General features: G+C 42.0%; 3 protein-coding genes across 6 annotated transcripts; all 3 read left to right on the forward strand.

The window, feature by feature from the left end:
• Positions 1-4,959: 4,959 nt before the first annotated feature.
• ppp1r27a (protein phosphatase 1, regulatory subunit 27a) lies at positions 4,960-7,431 on the forward strand. The gene is made up of 4 exons (XM_028986664.1): positions 4,960-5,006; positions 5,105-5,743; positions 6,163-6,313; positions 6,443-7,431. Exons 2-4 carry the CDS (start codon positions 5,317-5,319, stop codon positions 6,561-6,563), a joined length of 699 nt encoding a protein of 232 aa, XP_028842497.1. The 5' UTR covers positions 4,960-5,006; positions 5,105-5,316; the 3' UTR covers positions 6,564-7,431.
• Positions 7,432-8,567: 1,136 nt separating this feature from the next.
• mcrip1 (MAPK regulated corepressor interacting protein 1) lies at positions 8,568-11,262 on the forward strand. 4 transcript variants are annotated; one of them, XM_028986666.1, is made up of 5 exons: positions 8,568-8,658; positions 9,485-9,572; positions 9,691-9,809; positions 10,237-10,332; positions 10,417-11,262. In XM_028986666.1, exons 2-5 carry the CDS (start codon positions 9,565-9,567, stop codon positions 10,479-10,481), a joined length of 288 nt encoding a protein of 95 aa, XP_028842499.1. In that variant the 5' UTR covers positions 8,568-8,658; positions 9,485-9,564; the 3' UTR covers positions 10,482-11,262. The 4 variants fall into 4 exon arrangements, with proteins under 4 accessions (XP_028842499.1, XP_028842498.1, XP_028842501.1 ...); XM_028986665.1 differs by having other exon boundaries at positions 8,577-8,658; positions 9,488-9,572; XM_028986668.1 differs by lacking the exon at positions 8,568-8,658 and adding an exon at positions 8,820-8,996.
• A 2,114-nt stretch (positions 11,263-13,376) lies between these two features.
• alyref (Aly/REF export factor) lies at positions 13,377-16,269 on the forward strand. Its single transcript, XM_028986756.1, has 6 exons — positions 13,377-13,720; positions 15,064-15,225; positions 15,321-15,468; positions 15,567-15,633; positions 15,729-15,912; positions 15,997-16,269. Exons 1-6 carry the CDS (start codon positions 13,478-13,480, stop codon positions 16,009-16,011), a joined length of 819 nt encoding a protein of 272 aa, XP_028842589.1. The 5' UTR covers positions 13,377-13,477; the 3' UTR covers positions 16,012-16,269.
• Positions 16,270-16,455: the final 186 nt, after the last annotated feature.

A 16,455-nucleotide genomic window follows, 5' to 3' on the forward strand; every position in this document is an offset into this window, starting at 1 on the left:
CCAAATTCTGACCCATTCCTTCAAAATCAGTGCTTGGGGTTTGTCAGAACTTGTGGGTTTTTCTTTTTTCCACCCAGCTCTTGAGGATCGACCACAAGTTCTCAATTGGATTAAGGTCCATAGAGTTACCTGGCCATGGACACAAAATCTCAATGTTTTGAGATTTTGGCCCAGTGCTCCATCATGCTTGAAAAGACATTGTTCAGACCAGTCCACCCTCCAAAATTCTTCCCCTCACTGTGCATGCAGATGCAGTCACACCTGCCTTTTGCCATTCCTGAACAAGCTCTGCACTGGTGGCACCTCAATTCCGCAGGTGAATCATCTTTAGGAGATGGTCCTGGCACTTGCTGGACCTTTTTGGGCACCCTGAAGCCTTCTTCACAATACTTGAACCTAAGTTTTTGATGATCCAATAGATTTAGGTGCATTCTAACTCAAGTCTGCTAGTCATTCTATTCTGCTATTCTAATTCAACCAGCCTGACAGAATGATCTCCAGCCTCGTGCTCAATAACATTTTCTTGTGTTCATGAGAGGATCACTTTAATGATCTCAGCAAGTCCTTCTGAAATGCAGTGGAAATGTTTTTTGGGGGGTAAATAAGTACATTTTCATGGCAAAGAGGGACTTTGCAAATCACCTGATCACTCTTCATAACATTGCAATTGCCATACATGCAATTGTACATGCAATTTGCCATAATAAAAACATTGTGAAACCAGTTTGTGTCAACTTTTGGTCACGACTGTAGTTGCAAAATATGCACCCATGACTTCAGCAACTCTATAGTCTAGTGGTATGATAACTGTCTGGAATTCACAGGGCAAACCTTGAAAGTACCTATGCATATGCTGGCTGGGTCCTTGGTATCATTTTCACGGCCAGTTTTATAAATGGCACCAACTGGCTGCCATTTTGGTTCTTGCTAAGACTGGTTGATGGTGCCAGTCAAATATCTCTACGAAGAGCCTGACGTTTTGAATTTCTTTTAGCTCTTTATGTTCTGATGCTATCAGTGGCTCCTGTGTGCCTGGACAGTAGTGTGAATGTGCCAGGCCAGGGTGCATTCTGCCATCAGCGAGAGCCCTGGATTACCAGTTCTAGAATTAGCTTTTTGGGCTGGTCACACGCAAGCTGTAACTGAATCTGGTCCTGCTCTCTCCCCCACTATGTCTTTGGAGGGATATGTTCTGAAATGACCTACATCAAACCCTATGTCATAGAGGTGCCATGGTTCAGTTATGACAATTATAGTGTAAAAACATGCAGGGTTAAAAGAGTGGCACATTGGCTAAAGGCCTAAAGAGGCCTAAAGCTTTACTATATACTTTGTTTGCATGGGTATAATAGGTGTGAGCCTAGGGGGCACCTCGTAAATGGATGTAGAATGTGTGGAGTCTGCTAATGTCACATCAAGTATGTCAGTAGGATTTACATTAAATTATTTACATCCCCTTATCCAGAGTCACTTACAATCAGTGGTTACAAAGTCTCCCCAGAGCAACTCACGGTTAAGTGTCTTGCTTAGGGACAGACTGTTAGTAAGTGGGGTTTAGCCTAGATAGTAGCCCAGCAGGTAAAAGAGCCTATTAACCAGTAGACCACAAAGTCAGACATTCAAACTCCACTTTCTACCATTCTGTCCCTGAGCAAGACACTTAATCCTGAGTTGGTCTAGGGGGACTGTCCCTGTAACTACTGAATTTCTATCTGGATAAGGGCATCTGTAAAACTCAATAAATATAAATGCAGTAATTGAAATCTGTGACGTTGTGAGTCAATTAGTTCATAGGTGAGTTTGTCAGTTAACATCTTAACACTAAAATTTTAAGCATAATACAGAATTCTAATCAACGTGGGCTAATTAAGGGAAATGTGTGCAAATCACCATCCTGCTACAAAGACCCACGTGAAGAATAGTATGTTTGAAACTAAGTGAAAGTGAAGTGATTGTTATTGTTATTTTGAAACACTGCAGCACAGCACACGATACACACAACGAAATGTGTCCTCTGCCTTTAACCCATCACCCTTGGTGAGCAGCGAACAGCCCTGACCAATGCCCGGGGAACAGTGTGTGGGGACGGTGCTTTGCTCAGTGGCACCCCAGTGGCAACGCTTCCTTACATGCTTGGCCACCACTGCCCTGTAGATATAGTAACTGTAGATATTGTAACACTACATCTACAATATCTGTTGAACATATGACACACTGATTTGGCCTCATAGCTGAATTGACCTCTTGGGGTGTGAAAAGGCCATAAACAATAAATCAGACACAGGTCAATATCCATTATAATGCTGACATTCAAAGCCCCATTTAGGGACGAGTCACCTGTCACATCCCTGTGACCACAGTAAAGTGTTTCACTGGGCTTAGCTGTCTAGTCAACATCACTAATCCTCTATGACAGGTTGTAAATGTTCAAAATTCACAAGCTGCTACTTCCAACACTGTTTTCTATTTAAAATTCAGTAAAAGGGTGCTGTCAGTTGACATTTTATGCCCTTTAAAGGAGGGACAGCCAAACAACTGATCTAAATTTGCTGATCTTTTGTTAATAATGATTAATGTACATAAACCAAAGCTCTAAATGTTAGTTTAATTAACTTTACATGAGCTATTAAGGTTAAACATGTGGCAGTCTAATGAACCTATGCTATAGACATGAGCTTTGCCCTTAAGGGGAACCCTTGCAGTCTAAAGACTATGTATAGATATCTGAATGTGTCCTAGTGACCGCATCCTATGAATGCTCGTGCCATTTAGGCTCATTGCCAAAGGCAGCACATCTGACCAACAAACAAACACACTTTGCCACTCAGAGGAGGCAGAGGTTGCAAATGTCCATCACTTCATCTGGCTGCTTTATAGGCCACCATGGAGCCCTTGTGGTAGTGCACATGTGAACATTCTTTTCTTAACGCAGTTTGTCTAGACACAGGCACTAAGCCTGAGTATAAGCTCTCCACTATTTAGACAAATGGGTTCTGTGGGCCTCAGTTTGGGAGTGGGGAGGTCATTGAGGGGTGAGAACCAGATACTAATGCAAGATAAGACTGTGTAACACAAACTTATAGTTTGTGACCCTGGAGAACAGATATTAGGCTTATGTAATAAACAATTTGCTACTCAATAAAGTAAATGGAAAAACACATCTGCTAAATATTACATTTTAGACAAATAGCTAAAAAATGGTTGTAAGAAAAATTGTTTGAATGCTGTTTGGATTTCAGTAAATATTGTTTTGTTCTACAAACTCCTTCTCTATAGCTACACCACTCATCTATATTTGGAGAGCTGGAGTGAGCTAGAGCAAGATGGACCTTGCATATATGGGCATCCCATCCATAGCCCTGGCTCTAGTGACTTTAATTTATGACAGAATTAATGAAAAAGAGGAGGCTGGAGAGTGTTTTAGAAGAATAAATTATTCTTGGGAAAATAAATAAAACCTCGGAAAAAGCCACGTATTGCGTATTTCTAGTGCTTATTGTTAGATCTCTTTACAGTTCTGGCTGTTAGGAGCTGTGGAATGGGAGACACAGTGGCTCAGGGCCAGGCTATTTCTCCTCAGAACGTGTGAGTCCTCTGTTCAGGGCCTTGGAGGATCCAGACTCAGCCTGTTCTGCCACTCCTACAAGGCTTTGTAAGGACAAGGACAGTTGCAAGGTCTCTTATCAAAGCAAAGTCTGCATGCAAATGCAGCACAGGGAGCCCAACAAGGTGACGGACATGCAGACTTTTTACGTCATGACCAAAGGGTCACAGCCACAGGAGTTATGTCATTTTAGATATTTTTATATACATATATTTTGTATATATTTCGTTTCTTGTGTCATTTTAATGTATGATTGACATGCATGTACTTTAGATACTGTACAGTTGGAGGGTCTAACTTTAGAACATTTGATTAATGTCTCCATGACACAACAGTTGGAGGGGATAGCGCCCCATCTCTACATTTACCCAGAGGACGCATAACATTTGTTTTCAAGAAGTGGATTCCCATGGCTGTGCTGACCAAATATGTCTATTCATAGTCCACGTTGAGTCCTGAGAAACGGGGTTTGGCGATGATAAATACTGATGAGTGTTTATCATGCTGGGACTGTGCACAGGCAACTTCAAATTAATTAGTTGCAAGTGCATTCAGGTTTGAGTTCTTAGAACATAGGAACATTAATACAAAGCGTTTTACCGTGAATATGTAAAAATATCTGTTTGTTATGAAAAGCCATCACAAAAACTGATAGAAGACTAAGCTGAACCTCACACTGTAAACAATTATGTAAGATGATTATGCAGAAAAGTGCAATACACATAAATATTGTGCACATTTACATTTATAGCATTTTGCAGGGACACATTGTGTAGGGACACACACTGAGATACATCGAAATATATTCTTTCAATTAGCAAATGAATAAATTCATTTAGGAAAAAATAAAACAAATTTAACTCATTAACTTATTCTAAGAAATGTTATTATAATATATAATATTAGTAATATATGATTGTATTATTGTAAAACAATACAATGTTGGTGCCACAGAAAGAGATAGAATGCCTTTTAGATGGATGTAATAATCTTTTGACTGTAAAATTTGAAACATGAGGCAATGCCACATGCAAAAGTGCACGTCCCTAACATGTGACGTTTTATGAGGCTCCTGGTCACCAGGGTTTTCCAGATTCTACCAGAATAGATCATACTCCAAGTTCAACTCCTAGAGACCTTGTCTGTCAGGATGTCCCTACATCTCCCTGTATTTTGCAGGTTATGATGTCAGTGATTTTATTGGGACTCTGAGGTCGGTTGTAAAAAATTGATAAACATGTGAGGGAGGGAGGTTCCTGAAGACAGCCACTCATCTCTGGGGTTGATCGTCTCTGACATCTGACACTAGAGGTAGGGCACCTCAAAATAAACCCACAAAGTGTATATAGGGACCTGCCTACTGTGATGTGGCCAGATTAGACTGCGGTTGAAAAGCCTGAGGGTAATACTGGTTGAAATTTCTACATGGCAAACACTAAAATATTAAAAGCATCTTAGGAACATGTGTTTGAAACAGGTGTGTTATGGTTTGTTCTGCAGGGGTATTGCTGTACTGGTTTTGATGACTGGAAGAAAGTAAGAGAAACCGAGAAAGACAAAGAAGAAAGAAGCCAAGGAGTCACTGGGGACGTACTGCAGGATTATTTGGTTGGAACCACTGACTGGATTTGTAGAGTCACCTGGATTTGTTCTTCTGATTCTCCTCCTGGGATAACTGTAGAGGAGGAAGCCAAAACAAAACCGGCATAAAGATGAAATACAACAGCTACCAATATTCACTGTCCAGCATACCAAACACACGCTACAGCAGCTACACACCTACACACAACATGCCATCCACACACTATACATCAAGCCACTATACACCAACGCAATATACGTCAACCAAGTACAACTCCAGCCTATACACATCGACACAGTACACACCAACCTACTCCGCACTTGCCCACAAATCCACATCAACCTACATCCCGTCCTACAGCAAGTCCACACGAGGCAGCACAACACGCCAGACCCCCGAACAGAAGGTTGTTCCCCCCATCACCTTAAAGCCAGCACGAGCCGTGCACTTCCCCAATGACATCGTCTTCCAGGACCACATCCGTCGTGGGGACCTAGAACAGATTGGTCGCTTCATGCGGGCACGGAAAGTGCGTCTGGACAAACTTTTTCTGTCTGGTGAGTGAAAGTGTGACTTGTTTTCAATTATTTTTTCTTTAATTCATTTTGAGGTGGCATCATGACACATTTGTTAATGGATGCATTCAAAGCACAACACAGCCCAGTAGAGTCAATGCTAAAATGGGGTATAATTTCATATTAACATAAACTAAATTAATTCATGTTAAAGTAATTAAAATACGGAAAAGCGTTTTAATTTAATTTGTTTATTGTGTAGCTGAATATATAGCTTCTCTTAATCAAAGCTATTAAAGCTAATAGGTCTATAACTCTGTCTCAGTACACAGCACACAGGCACCTGAATGACCAAAGACCATTGTAGGAGTGAGTGTCTCTCTTGTCCTTTCTGGTCGTTTTTTGGGTGTGTGTGTACAGCACACCAGGCCCTGACCACTTTTGTACTGTGTTCCGCACAGGCATGGCTGCACTGCACGAGGCAGTTCTCTCAGGGAACCTGGAATGTGTGAAACTGCTGGTGACATATGGCGCCGATGTACACCAGCGGGACGAGGATGGCTGGACCCCGTTGCACATGGCATGCAGTGACGGCTTTCCAGAGATCGCGCAGTGAGTCTTTACATACCCCACTTGACCAAGCGCAAACTTGACACGTGCATGTTTTCTCTCTGTTACTGTGCAACCTTATAATTTACTTCATGGGGACAACAACATGGAAAATCTTACGTTTTCTTCCAGGTATCTTCTTTCTATGGGTTCCAGCACAGAGGCTGAAAATGGCAACGGGGAGAAGCCAGCTGACCTGATTGACCCAGACTGCAACGAGTTAGTGAAACTGTTTGCAGTTGGCTGTGTTTGAAGTACGGCTGCCTCTAAGCCCCTCGGGACCCAGCAAAGCTTAGAGGGACAAACGGACAGGCTGTCCTTTCCTCACCAGGACAGAGTGAACAGAGTGCAGTGGCTTTTATTTGTATGTGCAGCTTTTACTGGCTTTGGAAAGCAAGGAGAATGAAGGTTGTTCATTTCCACAACCACTGGCAGCCTTTTTAATTAATTGAATCAGGCCGTTTTTTTTTTTTTTTTTAACGTTGGCTAAAGCAAATGCGGCAGTTTCTTTCCTTTCCATTGATTATACTCCGTGATTGCAACCTGGAGGTTGGTGATCAACCACATGCCTGTTGTAATATCATGCAACTGTGCACATACCGGCCACTCCTGCATGTTTACAGGCAGATCTGCCTGGTATCTTAAATCCCAATTTTTCCTGGAAGCAGACTGACACACAAAGACCAGCTGTGCCTGTTCCTGACAGCTAACAAAAAAATAGTTCACCGGCAAGGCCAGCCAACAGCTTGGAGTGGGCTGTCAGGTGCGTGACATTGTCTGAACCAGGATAATTCTGGTTTGCTTTTAATGAACGCCTTTTCGCCTAGCTTGTCAGCTGGGAGAAAATGAATATGCCTCAGAAAATGATTGATACAGACTCTGAGTCTTCTTTCTGCTGGGCAGTTGGGACGCATATTGATAATAGCACTGGGAAAAATGCTGTTGATTAGATAATCAACAGAATGCTGTTGATAAGTATGACACATGCTTGTACATTGTGCCATTTTGGAGGTTTTAGATGAAACCGGCATATAATGACTTGTTGAATGTCTGCTGTAAAAGTCTTATTTTTCTTCTAAATATGTTTTATACTTTCTTTTAATAAATAAAGCTGCTTTTTGTAACAAGTATTTGTGTGCCATTAAACTGTTTCATTACTTTGATAATGAGGACAGTGGTGGCCCAGCAGAAGCAAACTGGTAATTGAAAGGTTGTGGGTTCAAATCCTGAAACGTTAAGCAAGGTACCATGCCCCTTGAACCCGGGTCTTCTGGTGCCTTTCATGGCTGCCCACTCGTAATGGGTTAAATGTAAATGTTGTGTGCATTTACATTTTCGGCATTTATCAGACGTCCTTATCCAGAGCGCCTTACAATGAGTAGTTACAAGGAGAAGGTCTTGCTCAGGGACACAATGGTAATAAGTGGGATTTCTGGAACCCAGGTCTTCTGGTTCATAGGCAAGTGTCTTACCCACAAGGCTACTACCACCCTATACTGTGTATCACAATGACAAAACAACAATCAGTGAGTTAGTATGGGGATGTTATGAATTTCTATATAAGAAGTATTTTATGAGGGTCACCGAGGAAGTCTGCAGAATCTATCAGTATAAACAGCTGTGGTATTTCCAGGGTAATATGGTTCCATATGGTTCCCTAACCTGTAGGACAGGAACTGTTTAAGAAAGTACCTCGATGGTTATAAGACACAAGCACATGTATGTATGATTTAACATGTAAAATGTATTTACTCAGTTTAGGTGAATTACATTCTTTTGGTGAAAATATGATGAGAGGTCATTACCAGCAACACGTTAAAATATTTAACAATGCATATTTAATAGTGCAACACACCACACTGCCTCAAATTTTCAGATCCAGTGAACCTGACCAGTAATGAAACTATGCCCCAGTGTGGCGTGATCAGACTGCAACCCTACGACTGTGCAACTAGTGCCCCCCAAAGGGCAGCTTTACAAACACATTATTTGTAACATGTGACTTGTTCAAGTTGCGAAGAGGTGCAACTATATAATGTTTGGCAAAATCTGAACAAGCATAATCCTGTGCTATGTGATTTAATTTAACATTGGATCTTCTTTCATTGGATAACATTGGATTGCATGCCGTCGTATTGTTAGTTTAATTGTGAAGGATATCATACCATAAAAGCGAAGTGCAAAGAAAAGACGTTCAACAGAAAGACAAAAAAATACACCTGCATTTACATGGGTTTATTGCATTTTCCTTGACCCGGAAGTACTTGTTTAATGCCTCTGACTGTCGCCACGGCCGAAGAGGCCCTTTACTTTTGCTCTGTAAACACCAGAAAGAAACAAGCGCGCAGGTTTGTGATTTGTTTCTCCCCCACCTCTACGTCCGTGCATAATTTGTACTTTCGGGCGCAACGTGACCGTGTCCCGGTGCTCGGATTATTGTTCTGGCTGTGTGACGACGTGGGATGCTGCCGGTCCCCCGTTTCCACAGCAGCTCAGTCGCCCAGCCTCGGTGTCACGGCGGCGCTGTTGTTTGTTAGCATTTGGCTAGGCTAACGCTGGCTAGGCTAATGTTTACAGGCGCAGCATGTCGCTTTGCCAGCTAGGCAGCAGCAGGGACAGCAGACGCGTTCGGTGGAACTCTGGCCTTGACGTGCGAGATAAGTGCACACAAGAACCGCTGCAAAAAGTACTGTATTTTTTTCACTTGCCTCCTATTGAATGAAGTGATGCACGTTATGCGTTTCCGCTTCGCTTCAAATTGTGTAAATACTTCTTATTTCGGTGGTTATGCTCGCTAATATTGGTCGTTCGTGTCAGTTTTGGGTCGCTCTGTCGGGCTTGATCGCTGATGATCTCATCAGCACCATCGCTACCTCGATCATCTCAAGTGTTCTACTGATGCACAGACACGAAAACGCGTCGTGCCGTTTCTCTTCGGAATATTTATGTTTGCTGATGTATGTGAAAGGTTTAAAAAAAAAAAAAAAAAAAAAAAAGGTTGTTTTTGAATACCAACCATTTCTCGGGTTGGTACGGGGTTTTCCATTTTGTGGCTAGATGAAAGCTTGGGAGCTTTTTTGATTGGATGATTGGCCCATGACACCTTTTTTATTTTAATCATTCTAATGTTTTCCATTTGACTCTGATGCATATATCTCATTCTCCATTACAAAGCAGATTAAGGTTGCCTGGAAAGCGTGACGCTCAGCAGACTTCATCAGAAAGACTGGAGGGTGAGGCATATTGTTAACAGAATGACCAGGTGAGGGATGAAAATGTACACGCTGCATTCGCTAATATAAAATAATACACACAGATTCCTGTTTACTGTTCTTGTCCCAAAATTAATGCTTTTCTTTTTTTGCTGGCTGATCTTGCAGCTCATCTACTCCTCGCATGGTGAACACTTACAAGCGGACATCCAGTCCACGATCCCCAACAAATACAGGAGAGCTCTTTACACCAGCACACGAAGAGAATGTGCGGTTCATTCATGACAGTGAGCATAAAACTAATTACATTTACATTTCTGCCATTCACTAGACTCCATTGTCCAGAGCGACTTATAATCAGTACTAACAGGGACAGTCCTCCTGGAGACACTCAGGGTTAAGTGTCTTGCTCAGGGACACAATGGTATTAATGGTGTTTAATTTAAAGAAAGATTACAATGTATGCTCAAGCTTAATAACATATTTTAGCCTAAATTAGTCACTTGTGAGAGTGGCCATTCTGTACAAAGCCATTGGTCTAAACTCATGGCACCGTTACATTTACATGTACTCTGATAAATGCTGTAAATGTACTCCTTTCAAATTAAATCTTTGAATCATTGACCTCTTCGCTACTTACAACTATCTGTCATGTACATTTCTTAATTTTATTTGGGTTAGACACATCTCTCTTTATTGTTTTTCTTTCAACAGCCTGGATGTGTGTTTTGAAAGAAATTAAGTCGCCTCAGAACAACGACCGTGGACCTCAGGAGTATGTGGAGAAGTACCCAAACCCCAACCTACATTGTAAGTAGTCTATCAACTTTGTCAAAGAGTGCTTAAGTGTCATATTTAAATGCAGCATTCTAATGTTGTGCTTCTGTAATACAGCTTTTATACCTTTTGATCTGAGTGACCTTAAGAAGCGCAACACACAAGACGCCAAGAAGTCTTAGTCCCCCCCCCTGCTTTTTTCTTTTTTTTTTTCCTCCATGGGTCCAGATGTTTTTTTTTTTTTTCCATGTTTAATCCCGGGAACCTCCTGCACTCATCAGCTTTTGATCGCAAGCCAGCTCATTTGCCCACACAAATGCATCCGTAACATTTTTCAGGAATGCAGCCTGTCCATTCTGACTGTTGCCTCCATGGCCTGTCAATTTTAGAGCCTTTTTGTCCATCTTTTTTTTTTTTTTTTTTTTTTTGTACATCATCGTTCCTTGTTTCCTGTATGTGTCCCGGCCCCATTCTCCTGACCTCTGCCTCCTCCAGTGGGCAAAACAAGAAGAGGAGAAGGCTTGGAGTCAATTTTCAGGGATTTTTCTTTTTGTCAGCACTTTTAAATTTCTTGATTATTTCTTAGGCATTATTATTTGTTCTTTTTCCAGATTTTCAAAGACAAACTCTTACAAAATACTCAATGCGGACTGCAGTCTTGACAGTCTGTATTTTTTCCCCTTCAACATGCATGGCATTGGATGAAATGTTGAAGAGCTGACTGTTTTTTTTTTTCCCCACTCACTGGGATAGTTTGATAGCTCAGAAATGGAGACATTGAACTAGATTCAGACAGTGTAGGTTTGGAAAGCCAAAATATTTTAGTAGAGATACCTACATTTTAATATGAATTGATATTCAGAGATTTTTCTGTGAAAGAAGTCCCTAAAACCCATCCATATTAAATGTCCCACCTTCAAACAATATGAAATAAAATTACTTTTATGGTATCTCAACCAATTATTCATTCCCTGTCGTATTGTCTTTTAATACTGTCACTGGTATATATAGTTATTCTGTTGTTATTTCTTTTTTTTTTGAGAGAGAGATTTTGCAAACATTATTAGCAAACGGACCATGTTGGCCTGAATTTGTTCCTTGTTTCTTTTGGAAACAGGGTAATCTCTAAATTGGTATCAACACACAATTTCTGCCTCTCTACTATGTTGGGTTTGCACTTTTACATTCTTTAAAGGTCAGTTTTCCATTTAAAAATGGCATAGATAATCTGGATGTGGAGGTCCTGCCTGGTGCTAATACAAAATGCAGCAGCACGACTGATCTTCAACCTTCCCAAATTCGCCCACACCACCCCTCTGCCACGTTCCCTCCACTGGCTCCCAGTAGTTGCACGCATCAGGTTCAAAATACTGATGCTGGCCTACAAAGCCAAACATGGAGTAGCACCATCCTACCTCACAGCCCTTATTATACCTCACACTGCACCTTGTATACTCCGAGCCTCCAGTACTGCTCGCCTGGTCCCTCCATCTCTGTAGTAAAAGGAAGACATTCATCTAGACTCTTCTCCGTCTTGGCCCCTCGGTGGTGGAATGAACTTCCCCTCGAGGTCAGAACAGCTCAGTCACTGAGCACCTTCAAACGACAGCTCAAGACCTTCCTCTTTAAAGAATATTTAGATTAAATTGTAATTTTCTTGTTGTCGATCTTTGTGTACAGAATCTACAACAGAGTGAATAAAAATATTGTATTCATAGTTGGGGTCCTAGTGAACCGGAATTGATCTCTTCATCGATGGTAACTTGAAAGCACGTTGTAAGTCGCTCTGGATAAGGGCGTCTGCCAAATGCCGTAAATGTAAATGTAAATGTAAATGCTACTATAATCAAACTTTTTAATTTCCAAGCGGGTATTATTTGTAGCATCAAAGATACTGTGAATGCTGTTTTGTTTTTTTAGTATTTTTAGTATTCCTGTCCTCTTTCTGCTCCTCATTCAACTACATTTCTCTGTAAAATGAAATTCTTTCCTTGCTGTCCATGTACAAATGAAGCTGAAGTTGACTTTATTGTCATTTCAGCTATATACGTGTTAGACAGTACATAGTGGAACGAAACGTTTCTCCGGAACCCGGTGCCAAATGTAACATTTGAACAATTGGGCAAAGTTACAAGTTACAGATTGACATAAAGTGCACATGTACGACACAGACAAACTGGGCTACATAAATTACGAACGGGACACAGGCAGTGCAAGAATAACATTTAACTAAAACCTGTAGACAACAATGAGACAGACAGCACTAAAATGAATGCAGAGTTTGTTTAAATTAAATATAAAAAGTGTTGTGCAGATATAAATAAATATTAACTGTAATTCAGTGACACGGAAAATACAGTGTGGTACAAGGAGGTGATGTGCCAATGAGCTTAATGAGACTTTATGATATTTCAGATCATAAAAACCTGACTGTGGAACATTTATTTATTACACTTGTATTTAGAAACTGGTCTCTGTCCGTTGGGCCTCATTAACATGTGCAGAAACTGACTTTGTCTAGGCGTGAACTGTCCCTCTCACAGCTGGGCAAGGAGAATGGTTCTGCTTTTCAGTTGCAAAGTTAAATCAGACAAAGAAAGCAGTTCACTGTAATGGCCTAAGACGTGCGGTATTGTGAATTAAACTGCTCAGGAGGCCAGAGACAAACACCACTCCAAGGCCAAGCTTATCATTCAGAAAACTAGTCTGACACGCAAGCGTTTATGATGCCTTATTTGCTGACTTCATGACAAAAATTTTATTGGTATACAAACAGCAAATCAAATACAGTTGCAACCGATGGTATCACAATTAAATTGAAATGGAACAAATACAATATAATATAAAAACACATATTCGGTAATAACTTTTAAGTGTGTCTGTTTAAGTAATAAGTTGCATCTTTTTGAAAATGTCTAGATGTGCCTGTATAAACACACCAGTGACCCGCCGAAGAAACACGTGGTGCGTGACGTCAGAACGGAAGTGGCGCACGCTCTGGCCGTACCTGCGTGACGCGGGCGGGTGGATATAAAAGCAGGGCGCGCGCGAAGCAGGCTACTTCCTTCTCGAGTTCGAGTCCTCGGCTGGTCGAACTCGGCTCGATTTTTATACGGTTTTTTTTTTTTTTTCCTCCTGTTTATATAGCCGCAGTGTTTAGAACCATTTAAGCCGCAACATGGTGGATAAGATGGATATGTCTTTAGATGATATCATCAAGCAGACTAGGCAGCAGCGAGGGGGTGGCGGCCGCGGTGGAAGAGGCGGCCGCGGTCGCGGAGGCGCAGTCGGTGGCCGCGGCGCTGGACGCCTGGGAGCCGTCGGCGTCGGAGGCTTCGGGGCCCGAGGTGGAGGATCAGGCCCCATGAGGAACCGACAGAACCTGAGCCGCGGTAGAAGCAGACCGACGCCTTACACCAGGGTATGAGAAAATAGCGAGAATTGGCTGAAAGAAAAGGAGATCCGGGCAGCTACAGAATGCCTGGGTCAAATCCTGTGTCTTTAGGCTTGCTAGCAAACACCACGGCTAGCTCGCTAGACGGCCGTTCCGCAACACACCTGGAAGCTTAGTTCTTTTAATTTGCGGTAAAGTTCGAATGGAATGCTGTGCATAATGTTATTTCTCCCACCCAACAATGTTTTTCCATCACATTGTCCAAAGAGTCAATGCGGAACGGCTGTAGCTAGTTAGCAACGTGGCTAACTTGTGAAAGACGAAGCCGTCGCCATTTTGGATCCAGTATCTTTGAGTTTTTGTTTTTTGGTCTGCAGTTGACCTTTTTCTTCCTTGCGCCCTGCATTCGCCGTTCACTTTTCAAAGGCTCAAATGAATGCTTTTCTTTTTAAAGATCCCCCTTCCCCCACATTTCTGATGTGCTTCACCGGGATCCTTTTGTTTGGGAGTGGTTGAAACTCCCTCGGATGGCGCCAGATAGCTAGCTTGTTAAGGCTAGCGACGCCGTGTAGAAGTTAATAATGAACTATTACTTCCTACTGGATGAAGAATTCTCTCAGCGTACAAGCACTGAAGTTTTTCTCCTTTTGCCGGTTAATTCCTGTGGCCCGTATCAAAATGGCGTTTTCCCCCTTTCAAAATGGACGTTCAATGGCGGAGGTGCCATATTTCATCTAGGCCATCTGGATCCCTGGGACTTTTTTTTTTTTTTTTTTTTTTTTTTTTTTTCCTCCCTCCTTCCTCACGTCTCCTGTTCAAGCAGAAGACTTCAGATTGACCATTGGATTCCAAACCAACGGGAAAGAGGTCTCAGCTGGGATGTTCTTTGGATTAAACTACCAGAGACTGTGGGGGGGGGGGTTATTGTAGATGGCTACAACTCTTGACCGGACGGCTTTTTTATTTATTTATTTTTTGGGTAATTTGGTGGTTATAACATTTGTGTCACCTTGTAATTAGAAGTGTGATGCACATGAAGTGTAGTAAAGAGAAAAAAAACTACCTTTTACTGTTTTCTTTAGGTTATGGGTGATCGAATTAGACTAATTTGGGGCTGGAGTACATGCAACTTATAGGAATTCTGCATGGGCAGTAGCATTTGGCTAGGTTTTTTTTTTCCCTTCATTTTGCCTTGGGCCTTGATTAGTGGTGGGGTGGGCAGGGATTGCTGGACACCGCAAAGACAGATGGCTATCCTGGTCTCGTCAAAGTGGAGCCCCTGCTTGCCCCAGCACCCGTCCTGTGGACTCATTGGTTGACAGACTGGGGAGCCCGGAGTCAGCAGGTGCGTTCTCTTTGGTTTGTTTCAGCCCAAGCAGCTGCCGGACAAGTGGCAACACGACCTGTTTGACAACGGCTTCAGTGTCAGTGCTGCTGCTGGTGGTGGTGGTGGAGGAGGCGGCGGCGTGGAGACCGGTGGGAAGCTTCTTGTGTCCAATCTGGACTTTGGTGTGTCTGATGCAGACATCCAGGTAACTTTTTGGTTGTTTTAAAGGTTATTTATTTGTGTGTGTGTGTGTGTGTGTAAATATATTTATTTATTTTTACTTATTATTTTAATCCTCAGGAGCTCTTTGCAGAGTTCGGTACACTGAAGAAGGCAGCAGTTCATTATGATCGGTCCGGGCGCAGTTTGGGCACGGCAGACGTTCACTTTGAGAGGAAAGCTGATGCCCTGAAAGCAATGAAACAGTACAACGGTGTTCCACTTGATGGTGAGGGTATTTTTATTTTTCCTGTATTTTGTATATCTATATTTTCATTTCACTTTGATCTTTTAATCCACTTCATATGGTATTTTTTTTAATCTCAGGGCGGCCCATGAACATCCAACTAGTCACTTCACAGATTGATGCGCAGCGGCGGCCTCAAGTGCCAGGGTAATTATTCCTCTCCCCTAATTCCAGCCTCTTGCCTTTCAACACCAGAGAATTATGCACATTTCTGACTTTCCTCCTCTCCTTTGTCCTGCCAGCACTGTGAGCCGTGGTGGAGGCTTGAACAGGAACAGGGTAGGGAGCTTTGGAGTAACACAGCGGGGTCGTGGTGCAAGAGTAGCTGGTGGTGGTGCCAGAGGTCGTGGGAGAGGTGGCAGGAACACCAAACAGCAGTTGTCTGCAGAAGAGTTGGATGCCCAGCTTGATGCTTACAATGCCAGGGTAAGCTCTACATTGTCTTCTAGAACACACTTTTCCACTTGCATGCTTTTTCAGTAACTTAATAAATTTTTCCCTTTTCCATAGATGGATACCACCTAATTGCCCTAAAGTGCTGTCTGACCTCGTTGGAAGATTGTCGTTATATTGGACATGCTGAAGTTTTACACGTGTACTTTTGAATTTATGTACCTATTTTTCTCCTTTTTTAAATGCGCTTTTTTTTTTTTTTTTTTTTTTTTTTTTACTTAATATACTGTTTTGACTGTAGGAGTCTTAAGAGGTTGGGTTAGCCCAGTTGTACTGACCCCCCCACCCCCTTCCTCTGTAGATTATAATAAACCTGCAGTATGTATTAAACACCCTGTCTCAAGTCATATTTCATGGATTTTTAATTTGTAAGGTATCTAAGCAATTATTTCAATCATGGGTTCCTTGTGTGTCGTCCCAACTGACATTGGTTTTTGATCTTGCATGTACATTAAGTTTCTATTAGAGCCACTTGTTATATTGATGCAACTGTTCATTTTTCTGTAATGCATGACT

The sequence above is a fragment of the Denticeps clupeoides genome, chromosome 7 (assembly GCF_900700375.1).
Source record: "Denticeps clupeoides chromosome 7, fDenClu1.1, whole genome shotgun sequence".
NCBI lineage: Eukaryota > Metazoa > Chordata > Actinopteri > Clupeiformes > Denticipitidae > Denticeps > Denticeps clupeoides.

Excerpts from the sequence above, each read along its gene's own strand:
- alyref (XM_028986756.1), top strand. The coding sequence starts at position 13,478 with ATGGTGGATAAGATGGATATGTCTTTAGATGATATCATCAAGCAGACT. Across the intron at positions 13,721-15,063 it reads GACCGACGCCTTACACCAGG|CCCAAGCAGCTGCCGGACAA; the intron begins GTATGAGAAAAT and ends GGTTTGTTTCAG. Across the intron at positions 15,634-15,728 it reads CGGCGGCCTCAAGTGCCAGG|CACTGTGAGCCGTGGTGGAG; the intron begins GTAATTATTCCT and ends TTGTCCTGCCAG.
- ppp1r27a (XM_028986664.1), top strand. The coding sequence starts at position 5,317 with ATGAAATACAACAGCTACCAATATTCACTGTCCAGCATACCAAACACA. Across the intron at positions 5,744-6,162 it reads GGACAAACTTTTTCTGTCTG|GCATGGCTGCACTGCACGAG; the intron begins GTGAGTGAAAGT and ends TGTTCCGCACAG. Across the intron at positions 6,314-6,442 it reads GGCTTTCCAGAGATCGCGCA|GTATCTTCTTTCTATGGGTT; the intron begins GTGAGTCTTTAC and ends GTTTTCTTCCAG.
- mcrip1 (XM_028986666.1), top strand. Across the intron at positions 9,810-10,236 it reads TGTGCGGTTCATTCATGACA|CCTGGATGTGTGTTTTGAAA; the intron begins GTGAGCATAAAA and ends TTCTTTCAACAG. Across the intron at positions 10,333-10,416 it reads CCCAAACCCCAACCTACATT|CTTTTATACCTTTTGATCTG; the intron begins GTAAGTAGTCTA and ends TCTGTAATACAG.